The sequence below is a fragment of the Oncorhynchus mykiss genome, chromosome 8 (genome assembly GCF_057628025.1).
Source record: "Oncorhynchus mykiss isolate SJ-2025 chromosome 8, ASM5762802v1, whole genome shotgun sequence".
Classification (NCBI taxonomy): Eukaryota; Metazoa; Chordata; class Actinopteri; order Salmoniformes; family Salmonidae; genus Oncorhynchus; species Oncorhynchus mykiss.
Genome location: NC_143029.1, coordinates 55,897,292 through 55,917,535, shown reverse-complemented (window position 1 = coordinate 55,917,535; position 20,244 = coordinate 55,897,292). Strand labels below are relative to the sequence as shown.

The following is a 20,244-nucleotide window of genomic DNA, read 5'->3' as shown; positions in this document are numbered from 1 at the left end:
AAATGGTCGCAAAGTTCAAGGGGGCCGAATACTTTCGCAAGGCACTGTATATATATATATATACATAGTCATCAGCGTTAGCTATCCTGCTACACAGCTTTGTGATGATGTCGGGATGAGTGCACGTCACTCGAAAATAATGTTTCATGGTAAACAAAAAATTCTCTATAGTATATTGCCTTCTCTTACACCAGGTACTGGTCCCTGATCTTCCTTAGCTGAACGAGGTCCGGCTTCAGGCTGTTCATCCTCTTGTCAATCTCTCGGTTGTCAGTGGCCTGCTGCTTCAGATCCTGCTCCAGCTTTCTCTTGCTGTCGTGGATCTCCGTCACCCTAGACTTCAGACGCTCTGAGTTGCTCTGGATCCTGAAGTGAGAGGGGGGGGGGGGGGGGAGCCCCATAACAAATCACCTCTGGGGTTCATTGGTAGTGGTCTGGTTTGACTGTTCTTTACAATACATTGACTGATGTTTTAAATAGTCTTAAAATACAGCCTACGTACATACAGAGGTACTAGTTTAACACAAGTTGTGGTTTAAATACCCATGTCACTATGGACAGGCAAAATGCTTACTTCTGGATCTCCTTGTCGTTGCCTTCGCGTAGGAACTTCTCGATGGACTCTTTGCTGTAGCGCTCCTGGGTCTCACACTGCTCCTCGAAGATCTTGATGGTCTCGCCAAAGGCCTCGATAGCCGTGCGCTTCATCTGGAGCTCCTGACAGAGACACACAGGGGAACACAAGTCAGCATGGCGCATGATGGGACCAATGCAATCCTCCTGTTTGTTTCCTCTCCTTTTGCGACCACTTACAGTCATGCGTGCGTACATTTTACGTATGGGTGGTCCCAGTGGGAATCGAACCCACATCCCTTGGCATTGCAAGCGCCATGCTCTACCAACTAAACCACACAGGACTTTGAAATACTTTGAAATGGAGTCTTATCTTCTTCGCTTTTCCACTCATGGCAATGGCAGTTAGGAGGGATGTGAATTTCCACCATTTTCTTTTCACCTGTCCTCTCAGATCATTGGTTAGAGAGCAAGGATAAAAGAAGGATACAAGAAAAATATCTAATTTCAGAGTATTGGGACAGAGCCTGAGACAGAAGTGTGTTCCAGAAGTATGGACCCAGTACGCCCTTTATAGTACAGGAAGCAGTATAGTACCTGTGAGGTGCGTGTGTACTCCTCGTAGAGCACGTCGTACTCCCGGCTCTTCTCCTGGTACTGCTCGTGGTACACCTTCAGCTGCTCGCCCACCGCCTCAATGCTGTCCTCTTTCACCAGCTGCTCCTGAGGAAAGCAACGTTATACAACTGTCAGTGACAATATTCACAAAGCAGCCAATCAAGCGGGAGGACAATGATGCTGCAATACAAATTGAGCAGGAATCAAACCGTTCCGTGAAAATGTCATTCTAACTTGCACTCTAACCGGCAATGTTTTGGAATTCGAGGAGTGGAGAGAAAAAAAGAAAAAAAAACGGAATGTATACATCTCAAGAGTTGGCTGAAATATGCATCTGTGGTCCTGGCATAGACTACAGAAGATTGTGGCGGTAGTGGTAATCCTAAGGTTAGAAAGGCAGGCCAGCAATAGGACAAAGTTCAATTTCGATGCACAGTAAAGATGTCTGTCGTTGTCAATGTACATGTAGTGTAAAGTAGGTACCTGTTGGTATTTGGAGACGGGGTAGAGGAGCCGGGTGTCTAGCTTAGCGTTGTACTGGGCCAGGGAATCGTGACGGTAGTGGTTGATGAGCTCCACCACCGTGGTGAAGGTGAGCGGCTCGGAGAAGCCATAGCGACCGTCCCGGTGGCAGATCTTTATCAGCTTGTTGTTGCCTCCTTTCCTGTGGTGGAGAAACGGTGAGACATCAATGTCAATGGCGAGAAATACATTTGAAATCTCGGTGATTGCTTTTTTGAATCTAAATGTTGCTTTCATTTAGATTCATTCTGTAGATCCTTTTGAACCATTTGCTCTTTTTCCAAACGTGAACCCAAGACCCAAGTATCACAATAGCAAACTTACATTCCACATTCTAAAAGGAGATCAAAAATCACTCATTTACAGACGTTTGGTAAATGTGTAATGTTGACCGTCCTCCACTCTTTACATAAGACATACAGTGCCTTGCGAAAGTATTCGGCCCCCTTGAACTTTGCGACCTTTTGCCACATTTCAGGCTTCAAACAAAGATATAAAACTGTATTTTTTTGTGAAGAATCAACAACAAGTGGGACACAATCATGAAGTGGAACGACATTTATTGGATATTTCAAACTTTAACAAATCAAAAACTGAAAAATTGGGCGTGCAAAATTATTCAGCCCCTTTACTTTCAGTGCAGCAAACTCTCTCCAGAAGTTCAGTGAGGATCTCTGAATGATCCAATGTTGACCTAAATGACTAATGATGATAAATACAATCCACCTGTGTGTAATCAAGTCTCCGTATAAATGCACCTGCACTGTGATGGTCTCAGAGGTCCGTTAAAAGCGCAGAGAGCATCATGAAGAACAAGGAACACACCAGGCAGGTCCGAGATACTGTTGTGAAGAAGTTTAAAGCCGGATTTGGATACAAAAAGATTTCCCAAGCGTTAAACATCCCAAGGAGCACTGTGCAAGCGATAATATTGAAATGGAAGGAGTATCAGACCACTGCAAATCTACCAAGACCTGACCGTTCCTCTAAACTTTCAGCTCATACAAGGAGAAGACTGATCAGAGATGGAGCCAAGAGGCCCATGATCACTCTGGATGAACTGCAGAGATCTACAGCTGAGGTGGGAGACTCTCTCCATAGGACAACAATCAGTCGTATATTGCACAAATCTGGCCTTTATGGAAGAGTGGCAAGAAGAAAGCCATTTCTTAAAGATATCCATAAAAAGTGTTGTTTAAAGTTTGCCACAAGCCACCTGGGAGACACACCAAACATGTGGAAGAAGGTGCTCTGGTCAGATTAAACCAAAATTTAACCTTTTGGCAACAATGCAAAACATTATGTTTGGCGTAAAAGCAACACAGCTGAACACACCATCCCCACTGTCAAACATGGTGGCGGCAGCATCATGGTTTGGGCCTGCTTTTCTTCAGCAGGGGCAGGGAAGATGGTTAAAATTGATGGGAAGATGGATGGAGCAAAATACAGGACCATTCTGGAAGAAAACCTGATGGAGTCTGCAAAAGACCTGAGACTGGGACGGAGATTTGTCTTCCAACAAGACAATGATCCAAAACATAAAGCAAAATCTGCAATGGAATGGTTCAAAAATAAACATATCCAGGTGTTAGAATGGCCAAGTCAAAGTCCAGACCTGAATCCAATCGAGAATCTGTGGAAAGAACTGAAAACTGCTGTTCACAAATGCTCTCCATCCAACCTCACTGAGCTCGAGCTGTTTTGCAAGGAGGAATGGGAAAAAATGTCAGTCTCTCGATGTGCAAAACTGATAGAGACATACCCCAAGCGACTTACAGCTGTAATCGCAGCAAAAGGTGGCGCTACAAAGTATTAACTTAAGGGGGCTGAATAATTTTGCACGCCCAATTTTTCAGTTTTTGATTTGTTAAAAAAGTTTGAAATATCCAATAAATGTCGTCCCACTTCATGATTGTGTCCCACTTGTTGTTGATTCTTCACAAAAAAATACAGTTTTATATCTTTGTTTGAAGCCTGAAATGTGGCAAAAGGTCGCAAAGTTCAAGGGGGCCGAAGACTTTCGCAAGGCACTGTATACTATATTACTTGATACTAGGAGTAGCCTCTCACCTGAGGGTCAGTGTGTACTCTCCTTCCAGTTTGCTGGAGGCGTCGCGGACCATGAACGTCCCGTCAGGGGTGTCTCTCATCTTCTCGTTCACCTCCTCCCTGGAAACAACAATGGCACAGTTGAAGGGGATTGTGAATTCATGAAAGCACCACATCCTTCACAATATAAATCTTCCGTGGGCAGATTCTACTCGTAGACCAAATAATCTTCCGGGACTAAATGGAATGCGTGAGACAACTAGCAGCAGAAGCTCAGATTTTGGGGTTTTCGTCACTGGTTATTTGGACATATTAGGATTTGGCGAAGGAGGTGCTTAAAACTGCCTCGACTCTGGCTGAGTTTCCTTTTGAGAGGGTGGAAACTTTTGCCGGAACTCTCAATTTCTAACACGAATGAACAAAGTAGTTAATCACGCAGCTGACCAAATTACACAAGATTTTTTACTTTAACACACAATACAACTTAACGACTAGCACATGACGACAATAGGCTGTTTCATGAGAGCTGATTATCGTATACCATAATCTACAAATAGTTTTTTACTATAATCCAGTTTTAATCCACACAAAAATGTGGTTACTGGATAAATAAATTCTATAGGCCAGGGATCATCAACTACATTCAGCCACGGGACGATTTTGTCTTGAGCGGATAGTCAGGGGTCCGGAACATTATTCCAAATTGACCGCAAGAAACCCAAATAGATATAACATTTGATTAAAACATAACCACTTCAGACCTTGCTTACATTTGAATATGATCACATACAGGGCCTTCGGAAAGTATTCAGACCCTTTGACTTTCATTCAGACCATCATTCTTAAATGGAAGAAGTTTGGAACCACCAAGACTCTTCCTAGAGCTGGCCGGCCAAACTGAGCAATCGGGGGAGAAGTGCCTTGGTCATGGAGGTGACCAAGAACCCGATGGTCACTCTGACAAAGCTCTAGAGTTCCTCTGTTGAGATGGAAGAAACTTCCAGAAGGACAACCATCTCTGCAACACTCCACCAAATCAGGCCTTTATGGTAGAGGGGCCAGACAGAAGCCACTCCTCAATAAAAGGCAAATGACAGCCCACTTGGAGTTTGCCAAAAGGCACCTAAAGACTCAGACCATGAGAAACAAGATTATCTGGTCTGATGAAACCAAGATTGAACTGTTTGGCTTGAATACCAAGCGTCACATCTGGAGGAAACCTGGCACGATCCCTACTGGGAAGCATGGTGGTGGCAGAATCATGCTGTGAGGATGTTTTTCAGTGGCAGGGACTTGGTGACTAGTCAGGATCAAGGCAAAGATGAACGGCGCAAAGTACAGAGATCCTTGATGAAAACCTGCTCCAGAGCACTCAGGACCTCAGACTGGGGCGAAGGTTCACCTTCCAACAGGACAACGACACTAAGCACAAACCCAAGACAAGGCAGGAGTGGCTTCGGGATAAGTCTCTGAATGTCCTTGAGTGGGCCAGCTAGAGCCCGGACTTAAACCTGATCGAACATCTCTGGAGAGACCTGAAAATAGCTGTGCAGCTCCCCATCCAACATGACAGAACTTGAGAGGATCTGCAGAGAAGAAATGGGTGAAACTCCCCAAATACAGGTGTGTCAAGCTTGTAGCGTCATACCCAAGAAGACTCGAGGCTGTAATCGCTGCCAAAGATGCTTCAACAAAGTACTGAGTAAAGGGTCTGAATACTTATGTAAATATAATAGTTCAGTTGGAAACCGGATGCACCCGAGCTCATAGCATATGGTCTGAATACTTATGTAACTAAGGTATTTCTGTTTTTATTTTTAATACATTTGCAAGCATTTCTAAAAACCTGTTTTTGCTTAGTCATTATGGGGTATTGTGTGTAGATTGATGAGGGAAAAAACTATTTTAGAAGGCTGTAACCTAACAAAACGTGGAAAAAGTCAAGGGGTCTGAATAATTTCCGAAGGCAATCTGTAATTAAAATCACTTGGAGCTGATTTGCTGGAGTTTTAACACAGTTTAACAATAAAAAATAAAGTGTTTTTTTCCCGCCTCAGAAAACTTGGGTGCCAAAACTATTTTGTTGACATAATAAATTATTTAATTGAGGATTTAGAAATGTTATTGATACACGAGTGGCTCTTTACCTGGAGATTTCCCCCCAGTACCACTCGGAATCACTCAGTATGCGAGTCTCAGTCATGGCTGGAGTCGTGGTTTTGGCCTTCATTGGCTTGACTGGTAGAGCTATACAAAACACACGGATACAACCGAAAACCCCATTAGATTAGAATGTTTTGGACAAGCAAACATCACAAGAGATTTTCAATAGAAAAAGTCTCATTTACACATACAGATCCTGACACACGAGCCAAATCATCTTTAGTTGGGGATGTTTCGTGTGTGCTTATTGGTCTGTACAAATCAGCACTAAGTTATGCACAGTAAATAGTACAATCCATTATTCTGTGCAAACCATTCAAAAAACAAAAAAACGATTTCCATCCAGTCCAGGTTCTATATTAATTTCTATTGAGCCCTCCAAATTTAGAGCACTGCATCTACCCATCCATACCAGGGGGCGGGACTTCCTGTCCCATGGCCCTCTCCATCAGCAGCCTCTCCAGCGCTAGTGCAGGAAACTCCTCCCCCACCTCCCACCTGTCAATCAACAACAGCAGGGAGTAAGACACATAGTCATAAGATGTTCAGTCAGCGGCAGGTCATTCAAACACATGGTGCTGAGGAGGCAGGGGAAAAGTACTCAGCTACAGTCTGTAATAACAGCTTTTAGCGTTAGGGATTTCCTCTTGAGTCACACGAGGGAGAGAGCACTAACAATCACATGTTCTTCCACTAAACCAGTGCCATTGGAGCCCTCACTTGTCCATCTCAGGAGGAGATCACTAGCTATGTGGTAGGATATTCACTAGCTGTGTGGTAACTACGCAATCTGACACAAAATGGCTGCTGTGCATCACAAGGGTGGGGTTTGAGTTTAGTTACTCCAATGTAAAGCAATTTGAGAACTAGTGAAAAGCAACGGTTTATACAGTATGAATTTAATCCATTATGATGTTTGCGCACTGCTAACACAATACTCCCATTCCTGACACCAAATGCTGATTGAACATGCCGAATTGGACAAAATATTACCAAACAAAATGGCAAATTAGCTAGCACAGACGAGCGGCGTACACTGACCCAACTCTGTTGTTTGTTGGCATATGTCTGGGTGGTGTGAATGTGGCTTTAGAACATTGTAAAAACAACGACCAACAAAAACTGACTTCTTGTTTTTTTTTATAAGAAACAGTAATGTGTTGGAAATTCCAAATTGCTGTAATTGCTGTCCAAAGGTAATTCTACAAATTATTGACTCAGGGGTGTGAATACTTAGCTAATTTGTATCCTTAGATGTTAGATCATGTATTCTCCTACTCACCCAGTAGCAGAGCTGGGCCGGATCAGCAGCGGCCCAAAGACCAGGCCCAGGGTGTGAGGGTCCAGGCCGTTGAGCTGGGAGCCCTGGCCCACCTTGCCCAGGTGTGTGAGTAGGTACTGCAGAGTGAGGCGATGGTGCAGGGGCACACTAGTGGCCCTCTCCAGGACCAGGCTCAGCTCCCTGCCTCCGCTGCTGCTTGCCACCAAGTCTGTGAGAAGAGGCAGACCACATGTTACCACAGCCCCTTACTCACACAAGCAAGTGTGAACACACAACAAGGAACTCGCTCTCAGCACACATACACACAAAGTCCCTGGCATCCCCAGGGACCAGGGTAGCTTTATAAGTTACAATATTTTTGGGATGCCTGTGACTAGCATATCCCCAGCACTCCATTACTGGCTTATTCTCACAGGCAGGAGGGGGCACGCGATTGACACGCCACACAATCAGCTTCATGTGATTCTGTGACTTTCTATAGCCTAGGTCTGTATCGTCTGGGATAGGGATGGGTTGGTGGGGGGCGGACAGTTGAGCACAAACAGGGGTCAGTGAAATGTGGCATGTACCCGCGGTGCCGTGCTGCAGCGCAGCCTGCAGGTCTGGGTAAACACCGGGGGGGATGACGGGGGACGGCAGCTCCCTCAGGTAGCGGACCACACACTCCGACAAGGCGCCCACGTCACTACCCGACTCCACCTCTGGGGGGAGAGAGACAGTCAGTGGGTCCGGCCAGCAGCATTTCATTCAGCCAGGTTTGCCACACGGAAAAAAGCATTGGGAGCATTTTGAATGCATTACGTGCATGATATACCTACATTTATATGCTAATAGTGTAGCAAGTCTTATCATGCACTATGGGGTTGAGAAAAGGTATACATGTATTATTTAGAGGTTGTACAAAGTAAGTGTTGTTAGCCCAAATTGGATACAAAATGGCCTTCTACTACAGTGGAAATCTATTAAGATAACTCACGTATTTAACACTCATTCAAAACACGTCACTTCACTTCGAGCATTACCATACTAATTCTAACAGAACAAATACAGCTGGAGCGTGACAGGAGTAACTCACCACCACTCCAGCTCTGTGTTGGGCTCTCCGAGTTGGAGGATGCCACAGGTGTCCTGTACAGTGTCTTGCAGTCCAGACCTGCAGACGAATCGAGACAATAGCTCATCAGCCTTCAAAAAAAAAAAAGCCCCTCTATAGTAGGCATGACTGCCTGACTTGGCATGACAGACGCAGACAGATGGTCACATTAAAATGTAAAGACCCTAGGGATTAGGGCCTGGCATTTGAACTTTTTTGACAGTTGGAGTGTGTGCATTTATCTATATGCAAACAGTACCTAATTATGATAATGTAGCTGCTATTTACACAGCCTTATTACAATCAAGACACCTATTTTATAGTAAAAAAAAACCAAACAAACATGTCAAATAAAATAAAAAGGGTAAAGTGGGATTCGCATCTCGTGTCTGGAAGTTATTCTCAACGAGTGCTCATTTGAAACGTGGCTCAATTTGGCAGTTGAAGTACATTTTTCAGGGTCACAAAACACAAATCGGTGTTCTTTTCGATATACAGACGTTCGATTGAGTTTATTATGCCTGTTCCTTGGAATTTTTCTACATTTAACACTGCATGGAGATGAACTATGGCCAGGATTCTGATGAAAACACGCTCTGTCTTCATCAAACTAATGTTGTTGCCTATTTTCAGTGTGGAACCAGTCTGTGTTTACCGGGGTAATAGCCGAGTCGTACCAATTCAAAATGTCACTAGCAGCTCGCAAAGTACGGTCGTCACTAACGTTAGTTACCACAGCTACAAAATCATACACCCTGGGCTGTTTCTACAATTTCTTAGAATCCGGTTTTAAACCTAACCGTTAACCCTAACATTAACCACACCGGTGACCTTATGCCTAGCCCCTACCTTCAATTTAGACCAAAATGCAAATGTTGGTTTTCATGAATTTTTACGATATAGCCCATTTTGACTTTGTGGCTGGGGTAACCAGTGTCAACAGCAAAGTAGGAAAATGACAATTATTCCAAAACTGCAAGTCATTGTTGGAACACATATTTCCTCATTTAGTCAACCAGTCCATTTAGAATTGGTTTAAAAACTGTCGTTATTTGGTAAGGAATATAGCGTGTGTATCCTATCAGTAAGATACGTTTTTATAGGCATTTATTTCTGTAGTCGCACTCAGCACGAGTGTGTAGAAGGAGCGGTCAGAACGCAATTGAGTGAGACACGAAAGAGAATTTAAGGAGCCCGCAAATGCACATGTACAAATGGAACACCAGAGTCAAAGCAAATTAACTTAGTCTTAAAGACAACATTTCGACCAAATAGTTTTACAATATTAGATTTATATGTTTTATTTAAATCTCTGGTAAAGATTGAGTTTTGACATCAGTTCGAGGACTTGATTACTCATGCCCATCCCTACTAGGGATGTGATTATGAATACACTCAGGGGAAGCTATGATGCAGGATAGAGGAAGAGACCAATCTGTGCAACCTGTGTGGAAGAAAATGTTAGAGGAAGTATTTCAGTCTGCATACCACAAGGCACCCTTTTCCTTATATAGTGCACTACTTTTGACCAGAGCCCAATGTAGGGCTGAATGTGTTCTCGAAAGAGTGGAATTGTTGAATGTAGGATGTAAATGAAAATGTGTCATTTACACTATGGCCTGAACCGTGAAATTGACACGTCTGTCTAAAATATGTATATTTCACACAATGTTGTGAAATTGGTTAGAGTGGGAGGAAATGTGTGTGTGTGTGCATTTAATGTGTGAAAGAGAGAAACTGTGAATGAAGACCTCCATAATGCAGTGTGAATGTAGCCCCCTGTCCTGCAACACTGCATGGCACTATCAGCGCACAGGTGAGAATAAATCTGTCAGCAACAAATAAACACAACAGAGTAACGGTGCCGTGCAGTCTGTGGAGGTATGAGACAGTGTTCCATTACTCCAAAACCTAGGAGTAATTTATTGCATTCCCATAGTATCTCTCCTCTGAATGGCCACTACTATTTATGTTTACTGTGTATGCATGTTTATGGTGCTGTGTGTTGGTTGGTGTGTACCTTTCTTCTCAATGGCCTCCACTAGGTTCACCAGGGTGTGGGGAGCAGTTTCTGGCGGTGTGAACTGCTCGGTCAAATCCAGAAGAGAAACATCTGAAACAACACAAATGATGGTTACATTTTCTGACAAGACCTTAAAAACGGGACTCCAGGAGGCCTCCATTGACATAGGAGCACGACCAGACTATTTCTTGTCCTTTACAATGCATGTGCTTTTCATTTCATATTTGCACAAAAAAGACCACATAGCCCATAAACAGCAGTTGGAGGCAGCCCACAAGACTATTGTCTTATACATTGCTTTTACAGTGTTCAAAATACAAATACTCAGAGAAGTAATTTGCCATTGAGACAAAGGGGAAGAAAGACAACACAAAACCAGAGTTGTCGACTTTTCACCCTCACCACACAGTAAACCAAATATGTTTTCAGTCACAGCGGGAGAAAGAGAGGGGGAGATAGAGAGCGAGAGGGAAAGGAGAGAGGGAGGGATAGAGGGAAAGGAGAGAGGGAGGGATGGAGGGAAAGGAGAGAGGGAGGGATAGAGGGGGTTAGAGGGAAAGGATATGGGGATAAATGAAGACCTCTCCTTTCCCTCTATCCTTGACTTGCCTAGTTTAAGGTTAAATATTTATTTTTTTACAAATATATAAAAAATAAAAGGTAAAGGAGAGAGGTAGGGAAGAGAGAGAGGGAAGGGCAACAGAGCAAGGCAAAAGAGAGAGAAAAAAAGGATCCCATTTCCATTTTCCCTCTCCTTTTTCCATCCCTCCAGTCATTTCTTTGCGTTTGTTTCGCCTTGGCCCTTTGCCTGAGTGGAGCACAATAAAGGATTGAATCAAAAATCCTGAACAAGCAAAAGCTCTGTGGCCGGCTGCCAGGGCCTCCTTTTCGGGCCCACCGCTCGCGAGGCCAGAGCTTGGCAGCCTTCTGCTCCTGGCAGTGCACGGCTAAACCGCACTGATTATTAATTTGGGGTGTTAAGACAAAAAAACACTGCGTCAGCACATTCCGCCCCTCTCGCTCGCTCTATCCGTTGCACATTAAACATGGAAACTTTGCCTGCTTTTCGGAGGGTGAATGGTGAGCGTTAGCCTGCGCTAGCACGCAGCAGCGCGCATTTTCAGTGGGTTGATTTTCGATTGTCAGTTCTCCCTCCCTCACCTCTCGAGAATGGGCAAGCGCATGCAGTAAGTACACGAAAGCTCTTCCTCTACTCGCTCTAACATATGCAAATTTAAAAACACCCTCAAAGAATTTGAGACACACATGCACGCATCCACAAGTCATGGTTGCAGGAGATTGTGTTTGTGTGCGCATATGTGAAAGCGAGAGAGGGAAAGAGAAAGGGGGCATGTACATACTTCATGCGTGTGCCCGATAAAGATATAAGGGAGGGCGTACTGACATTCAGAAATCAACACACCCCAAAAAAAAATATTAAAAAAAAGGGCAATCCGGCACGTTTCAATATACGTTGAGGGGAGCCCCCCCACCCTCAGAAAGGGACATTTTCCCACTGACATTACCTGCTGACTGATTCAAAATATCCCACAATTTAAAATATATAAACACACACACACACACACACAGTGAGGAGAACAAGAATTTGATAACCTGCTAAATCGGCAGTGTTTCCTACTTACAAAGCATGTAGAGAGGTCTGTAATTTTTATCATAGGTACACTTCAACTGTGAGAGATGGAATCTAAAACAAAAATCCAGAAAATCACACTATGATTTCTAAGTAATTAATTTGCATTTTATTGCATGACATAAGTATTTGATCACCTACCAACCAGTAAGAATTCCAGCTCTCACAGACCTGTTAGTTTTTCTTTAAGAAGCCCTCCTGTTCTCCACTCATTAACTGCACCTGTTTGAACTCGTTACCTGTATAAAAGACACCTGTCCACACACTCAATCAAACAGACTCCAACCGCTCCACAATGGCCAAGACCAGAGAGCTGTGTAAGGACATCAGGGACAAAATTGTGGACCTGCACAAGGCTGGGATGGGCTACAGGACAATAGGCAAGCAGCTTGGTGAGAAGGCAACAACTGTTGGCACAATTATTAGAAAATGGAAGAAGTTCAAGGTGACGTCAATCACCCTCGGTCTGGGGCTCCATGCAAGATCTCACCTAGTGGGGCATCAATGATCATGAGGAAGGTGAGGGATCAGCCCAGAACTACACGGCAGGACCTGGTCAATGACCTGAAGAGAGCTGGGACCACAGTCTCAAAGAAAACCATTAGTAACACACTACGCCGTCATGGATTAAAATCCTGCTGCGCATGCAAGGTCCCCCTGATCAAGCCAGCGCATGTCCAGGCCCGTCTGAAGTTTGCCAATGACCATCTGGATGATCCAGAGGAGGAATGGGAGAAGGTCATGTGGTCTGATGAGACAAAAATAGCTTTTTGGTCTAAACTCCACTCGACATGTTTGGAGGAAGAAGAAGGATGAGTACAACCCCAAGAACACCATCCCAACCGTGAAGCATGGAGGTGGAAACATAATTCTTTGGGGATGCTTTTCTGCAGAGGGGACAGGACGACTGCACCATATTGAGGGGAGGATGGATGGGGCCATGTATCGCGAGATCTTGGCCAACAGCCTCCTTCCCTCAGTAAGAGCATTGAAGATGCGTCGTGGCTGGGTCTTCCAGCATGACAACGACCCGAAACACACAGCCAGGGAAACTAAGGAGTGGCTACATAAGAAGCATCTCAAGGTCCTGGAGTGGCCTAGCCAGTCTCCAGACCTGAACCCAATAGGAAATCTTTGGAGGGAGCTGAAAGTCTGTATTGCCCAGCGACAGCCCCAAAACCTGAAGGATCTGGAGAAGGTCTGTATGGAGAGGGAGTGGGCCAAAATCCCTGCTGCAGTGTGGAAACCTGGTCAAGAACTACAGGAAACGTATGATCTCTGTAATTGCGAACAAAGGTTTCTGTAACAAATATTAAGTTCTGCTTTTCTGATGTATCAAATACTTATGTCATGCAATAAAATGCAAATTAATTACTTAACAATCATACAATGTGATTTTCTGGATTTTTCTTTTTAGATTCCGTCTCTCACAGTTGAAGTGTACCTATGATAAAAATGACAGACCGCTACATGCTTTGTAAGTAGGAACACCTGCAAAATCGGCAGTGTATCAAAAACTTGTTCTCCCAACTGTATATCCACATATACATACATACATACATACATACACAGAATAATAAATATAAAACACAACATGTAAAGTGTTGGTCCCACGTTTAACTAGCTGAAATAAAGATCCCAGAAATGTTCCATGCGCACAAAAAGCTTTTCTCTCAAATTCTGTGCACAAATTTGTGAGCATTTCTCCTTTGCCAAGATAATCCATCCCTTGACAGGTGCAGCATATCAAGAAGCTGATTAAACAGCATGAACATTACACAGGTGCACCGTGCTAGGGAAAATAAAAAAAAGGCCACTCACTCTAAAATTTACAGTTTTGTCACAACACCGCAGATGTCTCAAGTTGAGGGAGCACGCAATTGGCATGCGGACTGCAGGAATGTCCACCAGAGCTGTTGCCAGAGAATGTAACGTTCACTTCTCTACCATAAGCGGCCTCATCTGTGTGCTCGTCATCCTCACCAGGGCTTTGACCTGACTGCAGTTCGGCGTCGTCACCGACTTCAGTGGGCAAATGCTCACCTTTGATGGCCACTGGCACGCTGGAGAAGTGTGGTCTTCATGGAAGAATCCCGATTTCAACTGTACCAGGCAGATAGCGTGTATGGTGTCATGTGGGCGAGTGGTTTGCTGACGTAACAGAGTGCCCCATGGGGGCGGTGGGGTTATGATATGGGAAGGCATAAGCTACGTACAATGAACACAATTGCATTTTATCAATGGTAATTTAAATGCACAGATATACCGTGATGAGAATCTCGAGGCCCATTGTTTTACCATTCATCCGTTGCCATCACTTTGTCAGCATGATATTACATGACCCCACGTCGCAAGGACCTGTACACAATGTATCCCAAGTCTTCTATGGCCTGCATACTCAGACATGTCACCCATTGAGCATGTTTAGGATGCTCTGGGTCAACGCGTATGACAGCTTGTTCCAGTTCCCGCCAATATCCAGCACTTTCGCGAAGCCATTGAAGAGGAGTGGGACAACATTCTGCAGGCCACATTCAACAACCTGATCAACTCTATGCGAAGGAGATACTGACCAGTTTTCTGATCCACGCCTGTACCCTTTTTATATAAAAAAAAGGTACACTACATGACACCTGCTCATCAAACGAAGGGTGGCTACTTTGAAGAATCTAAAATATATTTGGATTTGTTTAAGACTTTTTTTTGGTTACTACATGATTCCATGTGTGTTATTTCATAGTTTTGAGGTCTTCACTATTATTCTACAATGTAGAAAATAGTACAAATAAAATAAAAACCCTAGGTGTGTCCAAGCTTTTGACTGGTATTGTATATACAATATATATGTTTTTATTAGGTCTGACCACCCTTGACTGGTCAATTGTTTGGTTGATGGGCTGTTTGGTCAACAAAAGTTTCTGTAGTTGATTCGTCTCAAAACAAATTATAATAATTAATGGTGCACAAGACACCTGTCACTGGGATTGCACAGTCCATCACGCTAAAACATGCGATACTGAAATTGTATATCGTTATATGATGTACAAATAGTGGTGCAACACTAATAAATCAAATACTAACAAATGCACCCTCCCACGTTGGATATGGTCGCTGTCCATGGTTCTGAAACAATCTTCAGTGCGCTGTATAATTGGTGCCTTTCCCTATGTTATTAGCCTATAGCAAGCTAATAATTAGCTGTACTATTTGCTGTACAGTAACCACAGTTGGCTACCTAGCTGACTATGTATCAAGCTAGCCGGTGCAGTTAGCCACACACTGTAGATAATTCTGCAGCTCTGATGGCTTGCAGCGCCAGCAGCAATTTGTTATACTAGCTAGCTAAAAAACAAATAGGTGAACAAAGTTGCCTGTATGTTATCCATTCTTTCATTGCTCACACCTTGCACTTTTTTCCAACAGGGAACCCTCATCTCTGGAATCCTCGAGATGACTACATGTCGAGATGAGGACTACAAAAACAGGGACAAGTGGCTCAAATGCCTGCACAGGCTGAGCACAGAGGTGCCCTTCTCAGGTATGTAAACAGAATGTGATGATAGTTCCTAATTAGTCATGGGATATCAATTCTGGGCTCCCACTTTTCTGATCTAGGAAGTGGGTTATGTATACTGATGCAAAGTATCTAGTTCATTCAATTCATACAACAAGAATTTCAATTCCCATGTATAGTGTTTTGGTTGTATTATTACCAACACAGATATACAGCTCGCATGGTAATACATTCTTTGCGTTTGCTGTGGAAGAGCTGAAAGAACTGCAAGCACAAGATGGTCTGTGCCAAGTGATCTGGATCAGGAGCAGATGTGTATAATTCCAAATGGAAATATTACAGTCAGCTCATGTTTCGACAGGACTCTATAGAAACCAGTGTGAGTACTGACAACCCTGGTGCCAAACTTTCCCTGGCAACCCCTTCAAACCTCCAAGTCAACCCAGCAGGAAGCGAGCCAAACCGGAAGAGCGTGCAGCAGAGGCCATGGAATGTGCACACATGACGGGTAAGGGGGTTAGAGACCTGGGGAAGTTGTGCAGCGCACATGGTGCATTGGTGATGGTCACCACTTTGACCGGCTTATTAAGCCAAATGGGCTACCTGAAGACCCTAAACCGGTTTGCCAGAACTCCAAAGACATTCTCCACACACACCTCCTCACTCTGGAGAGGCGGTAGTTGTCGATCTCCTTTTCCTCATCCAGCTGTGTCCAAGGATAAAGGCTGCATGATGTAGGGCCTCAGGCCAAACGCCTCACCTGCCACCACACCACAGGACACGGGGACCTCTCTTACTGACAGACTTCTTGGAGGTGGCATGTGCACTGTATTTTCCTCCAGTGTGCCGATCAGGCCGCACCTGGCCCGCACCTCGCCGACCCTGCCATCGGTACCAACATCTATATAAATGAACCGCAGATCGGCATCTGCTTGTGCCATAGGCACAATGGAGTTGGGTCCTTTTGTAATTATAATAAATGGGAACCAGCATTAGGTGGTGATGTGTTTGCCGTTTAGGGCACCAAGACACAGTGGGTAGTTCCAGCTTTCCCCAAACTTCCTTGGAATGGCCTCCCACTCCTCCACAGTCGTCAGCATTTTCATGTATTCCTGCCTGAAGATCTCACACAGGACGTTGCAGGTCTAAATAACAACTTAAAATACTGTGTTGACTCACATGGAAGGTCTATTCTAAAGCGGAGAAAGTAAACCCAGTAGCCAGGTATCTCAGGGTTACTTTTAGGCGCTACCCTGCAGGAATAGTCTCGCAGACTTGTGCGTCTCTACCTCTGGTCTGTGGCTCCACCATCCTCAACAGGAAATTGAAGGCATCCTTGTCCATCCTCAACCAGCTTCTATAGGCGGGAGAGTCCTCTTCATCCAGTTCTCTCGGCAGCTGGCTGTAGCATCTCCCCTGTCACTGTAGCAACAACCACCTGGTCCATGTCCTCTATTTTTCCAGCAACATTCCCTTTCTCGTCTTTGCTAGGAAACATGTATAAAATGATTTTAACATTGTATCCGTCACATGGATAATGAATTGGTAGAGATAAATGTAAGTAGAAGTAATACTAGTAATAATATTTACCTTAGCAAAATGAAAGCTGAAACAAGCACAAAGGGTTTCAGCATCCATCTTCACTGTCTCTGCCAACTGAATTTACTGTAGACTATGCGCCGATTGGCAGATATTAAAATGTAGATCATCCAAGATTCCATTTCAGTTGACAACACTGATGACTGCACCAGTGTCTCATCCCGTTGCTGGCAACATCCCGCTGCCAGTAATATTTCCCCCCCACTTATTTATTTTTTGCCAGTGTATCAAGGCCCTTCAGATAAAAAAAAATAAATGGCAGAGCTAAGCAAAATCCTAGAGGGAAACCTGGTTCAGTCTGCTTTCCAACAGACACTGGGAGACAAATATACACTGGAGTTGCTTACCAAGACGACATTGAATGTTCCCGAGTGACCTAGTTACAGTTGACTTAAAACTGGCTTAAATCTATGGCAAAACTTGAAAATGGCTGCCGAGCAATGGTCATCAACCAACTTGACAGCAGTTGAAGGATTTTGAAACGATGAAAATGGGCAAATATTGTACAATCCAGAGCTGTGTTCAAATACTCCTCCTAACCGCACTAACCATACTACATACCACATGTACATCACAAATAGTATGTTTATTGGTCATAGTATGGATAGAGTTCGTATGCCAAAAGTTAGCAGATGTCTTACTACATTCGCCTAAATTAAAGTTAGGGCCCATAATAACATTTGAGGGAAATGGTGGAAAATATGCAGCAGAAGTCCGACGAAAGCGGATACAAATTCATTACTTTATCTAATTAATGACAAATGTTAAGAAAATGGGCAGCAATGGAATAAAGTAATGACTTTTCAAATAAGTTACGCTACACATTATGTTGGCTGACAATTTGTTGGCTACGCTATCCTTACAAACCACATATCATTAGAGCAGTAGGTACCGGTATGTTAGCTAGCTACCTAACGTTAGTTGGCTACTAATACATTGAACTTACCAGTATATTAACTATATGATACCTAACTACCCAACCTTTGACTTGATTATTCACGCCATTCTTAGCTAAGTGCTATACTCGTTGTGCGTTCTCAATGCACATAAATTAACGCTTAACTATCTACTCCGATTTCAGAGCACTCTCGTCTGAGTGTGCCAGAGCGCAGAATAACGGATGAATTTACGAACACTCATCACCTGTTGAATATGGCCGGTGTCAGTAAACCTCGGCCAAAAAGCATAACTCATTTTACCAGGCCTCCCGAGTGGCGCAGTGGTCTAAGGCACTGCATAACAGTGCTAGCTGTGCCACTAGAGATCCTTGTTCCAGTCCAGGCTCTGTCGCAGCCGGCTGCGACCGGGAGACCCATGGGGAGGCGCACAATTGGTTCAGCGTCATCCGGGTTAGGGGAGGGTTTGGCCGGCAGGGAAGTTCTTGTCCCATCGCGCACTAGCAACTCCTGTGGCGGGCCGGGTGCAATGCAACGCTGACACGGTTGCCAGGTGCACGGTGTCTTCTCCTCCGACACATTGGTGCGGCTGGCTTCCTGGGTTAAGCGGGCATTGTGTCAAAAAGCAGTGCAGCTTGGCTGGGTTGTGTTTCGGAAGACGCACAGCTCTCGACCTTGGCGTCTCCAAAGTCCGAACGGGAGTTGCAGTGATGGGACAGGACTGTAACTACCAACTGAATAACACAAAATTGGGGAGACAAAAAAACAAAAAAAGTTTTGCACAGTTATTCACCAATGCACTGGATAACATTAGAACAGCCTAACCAACTCTGCTGGGGCGTGTAAAATGGTCCGAGTGAGGCGTTTTCTCATTTGTGTCTGGAAGTAGCTATCCAGTTAGCTTGTGTGCTTGACTGCCGTTGTGATGGTCAGAACACTCGGATCAACCCTACTCCTCGGCCAGAGTGTGTGCTCTTAACGCTCCGAGAGGGAAACGCTCAGAATTTCCGAATAGACAATTGGACAACGTTCTGAATTTACAAAAAAGGTCCAACGCGCAGACTCTGGGTGTGTTTGTAAATTCAATCTGGAGAGCTAGAGTGGTAAAATGTCTAGCTAGTAACGTAAACTCACTCCATACAAATATGCGCAACCGTGACATTCAAACGAGGCTGCAAAGAAAACGAATGGGACTGTAGCGACTGTGTTGACTTCAAAATCGGGGGTGTGAACTACGTTTCTATTCAAGCGTTGATCGTCATGGTAACGACTATAGTATTGGAGAAAAGTTGAAAAAAACGGACCCTCCGTTACATCATGACGTGTCATGCCTTAACGTACAGCTCGCATAAAGCAACTATTTCCATCTTACAATCTCTCCACCAGGTGTAGCACTTCTCTCATCCTTTAAAAACAAGAAATGGACAGTGACGGGGGTAAGGGGGGGATACCTAGTCATTTTTATTTTTTGTCATCACTGCAAGCATCATGACTCTCAAAGCCGCTGTTAACTTCTGAAGATCACTTTAGCACCGCACTAAAAACCCAATTCAAATTCGACACAAACCTTCAAATAGGTATGTAATGACACATTACTCTTTTTAGTGTTTTATTTACATTTTAGAGGCGATAAGGTGATAAGTTGGATAGATCGAGTGAAGAAAATAAGTTTTCCCACACGATATCTGTCCTTCTCACTATCACGCATTAGTTTCGCTTCCCCACCTGCCATTTTTAAAAAGACCCAACGGAGCTCATTGCCTTGTTGAATTATGCAGAAACAGGCAGCGTGGAGCTCATGCCATTGATTTTGTTGGAAAGGGGAGAAATTGTGCTTTACAAATGGTATTAACATTATAGTTGATCTGGAAGTATTATGTTTTTGGGGGCGATAAAATAAGGTAAATTGTACGGACCAAGGCGATGTACAAAAGTCAGTGAGTTTACGTTAATATGTTATGTTAACAAGCTAGCGAGAGGTTGCAACAGCATCAACTTCCGGTAGACAGGCATAGCGTTAGTATGCACAACTGAAAGGATACCGTTAGTTTACAGTATACTAAAATGAACTAATAATATGCCGTATATACTGTACACTCATTATGTAGTACACAGTATGTTAGTATGGGTATTCGAACACAGCCAAGGTGTTTGTATGTATTCATTCAACACACACACACACCAAAAATATAAAACTCAACAATTTCAAAGATTTTACTGAGTTACAGTTCATATAAGTAAAATCAGTCAATTGAAATTGT

General features: G+C 43.9%; 1 protein-coding gene across 9 annotated transcripts in view; it reads right to left on the bottom strand.

Annotated features, from left to right (window-relative positions):
* LOC110530129 (phosphatidylinositol 3-kinase regulatory subunit beta) overlaps positions 1 to 20,244 on the bottom strand; it is a 58,330-nt gene that overhangs the window by 15,736 nt on the left and 22,350 nt on the right. For 5 of the 9 annotated variants that reach the window (XM_036985687.2, XM_090182010.1, XM_090182007.1 and 2 more), the window contains exons 3-13: positions 10,321 to 10,413; positions 8,283 to 8,360; positions 7,777 to 7,908; positions 7,208 to 7,415; positions 6,338 to 6,423; positions 5,910 to 6,009; positions 3,784 to 3,882; positions 1,675 to 1,855; positions 1,171 to 1,296; positions 575 to 717; positions 190 to 366 (exon numbers count right to left, since the gene is read on the bottom strand). In XM_036985687.2, coding sequence (XP_036841582.2) covers positions 190 to 366; positions 575 to 717; positions 1,171 to 1,296; positions 1,675 to 1,855; positions 3,784 to 3,882; positions 5,910 to 6,009; positions 6,338 to 6,423; positions 7,208 to 7,415; positions 7,777 to 7,908; positions 8,283 to 8,360; positions 10,321 to 10,413 — 1,423 coding nt within the window. The remainder of the gene's footprint in view (positions 1 to 189; positions 367 to 574; positions 718 to 1,170; positions 1,297 to 1,674; positions 1,856 to 3,783; positions 3,883 to 5,909; positions 6,010 to 6,337; positions 6,424 to 7,207; positions 7,416 to 7,776; positions 7,909 to 8,282; positions 8,361 to 10,320; positions 10,414 to 20,244) is intronic. The other 4 variants (XM_090182011.1, XM_090182012.1, XM_090182013.1 and 1 more) reach the window with 1 other exon arrangement.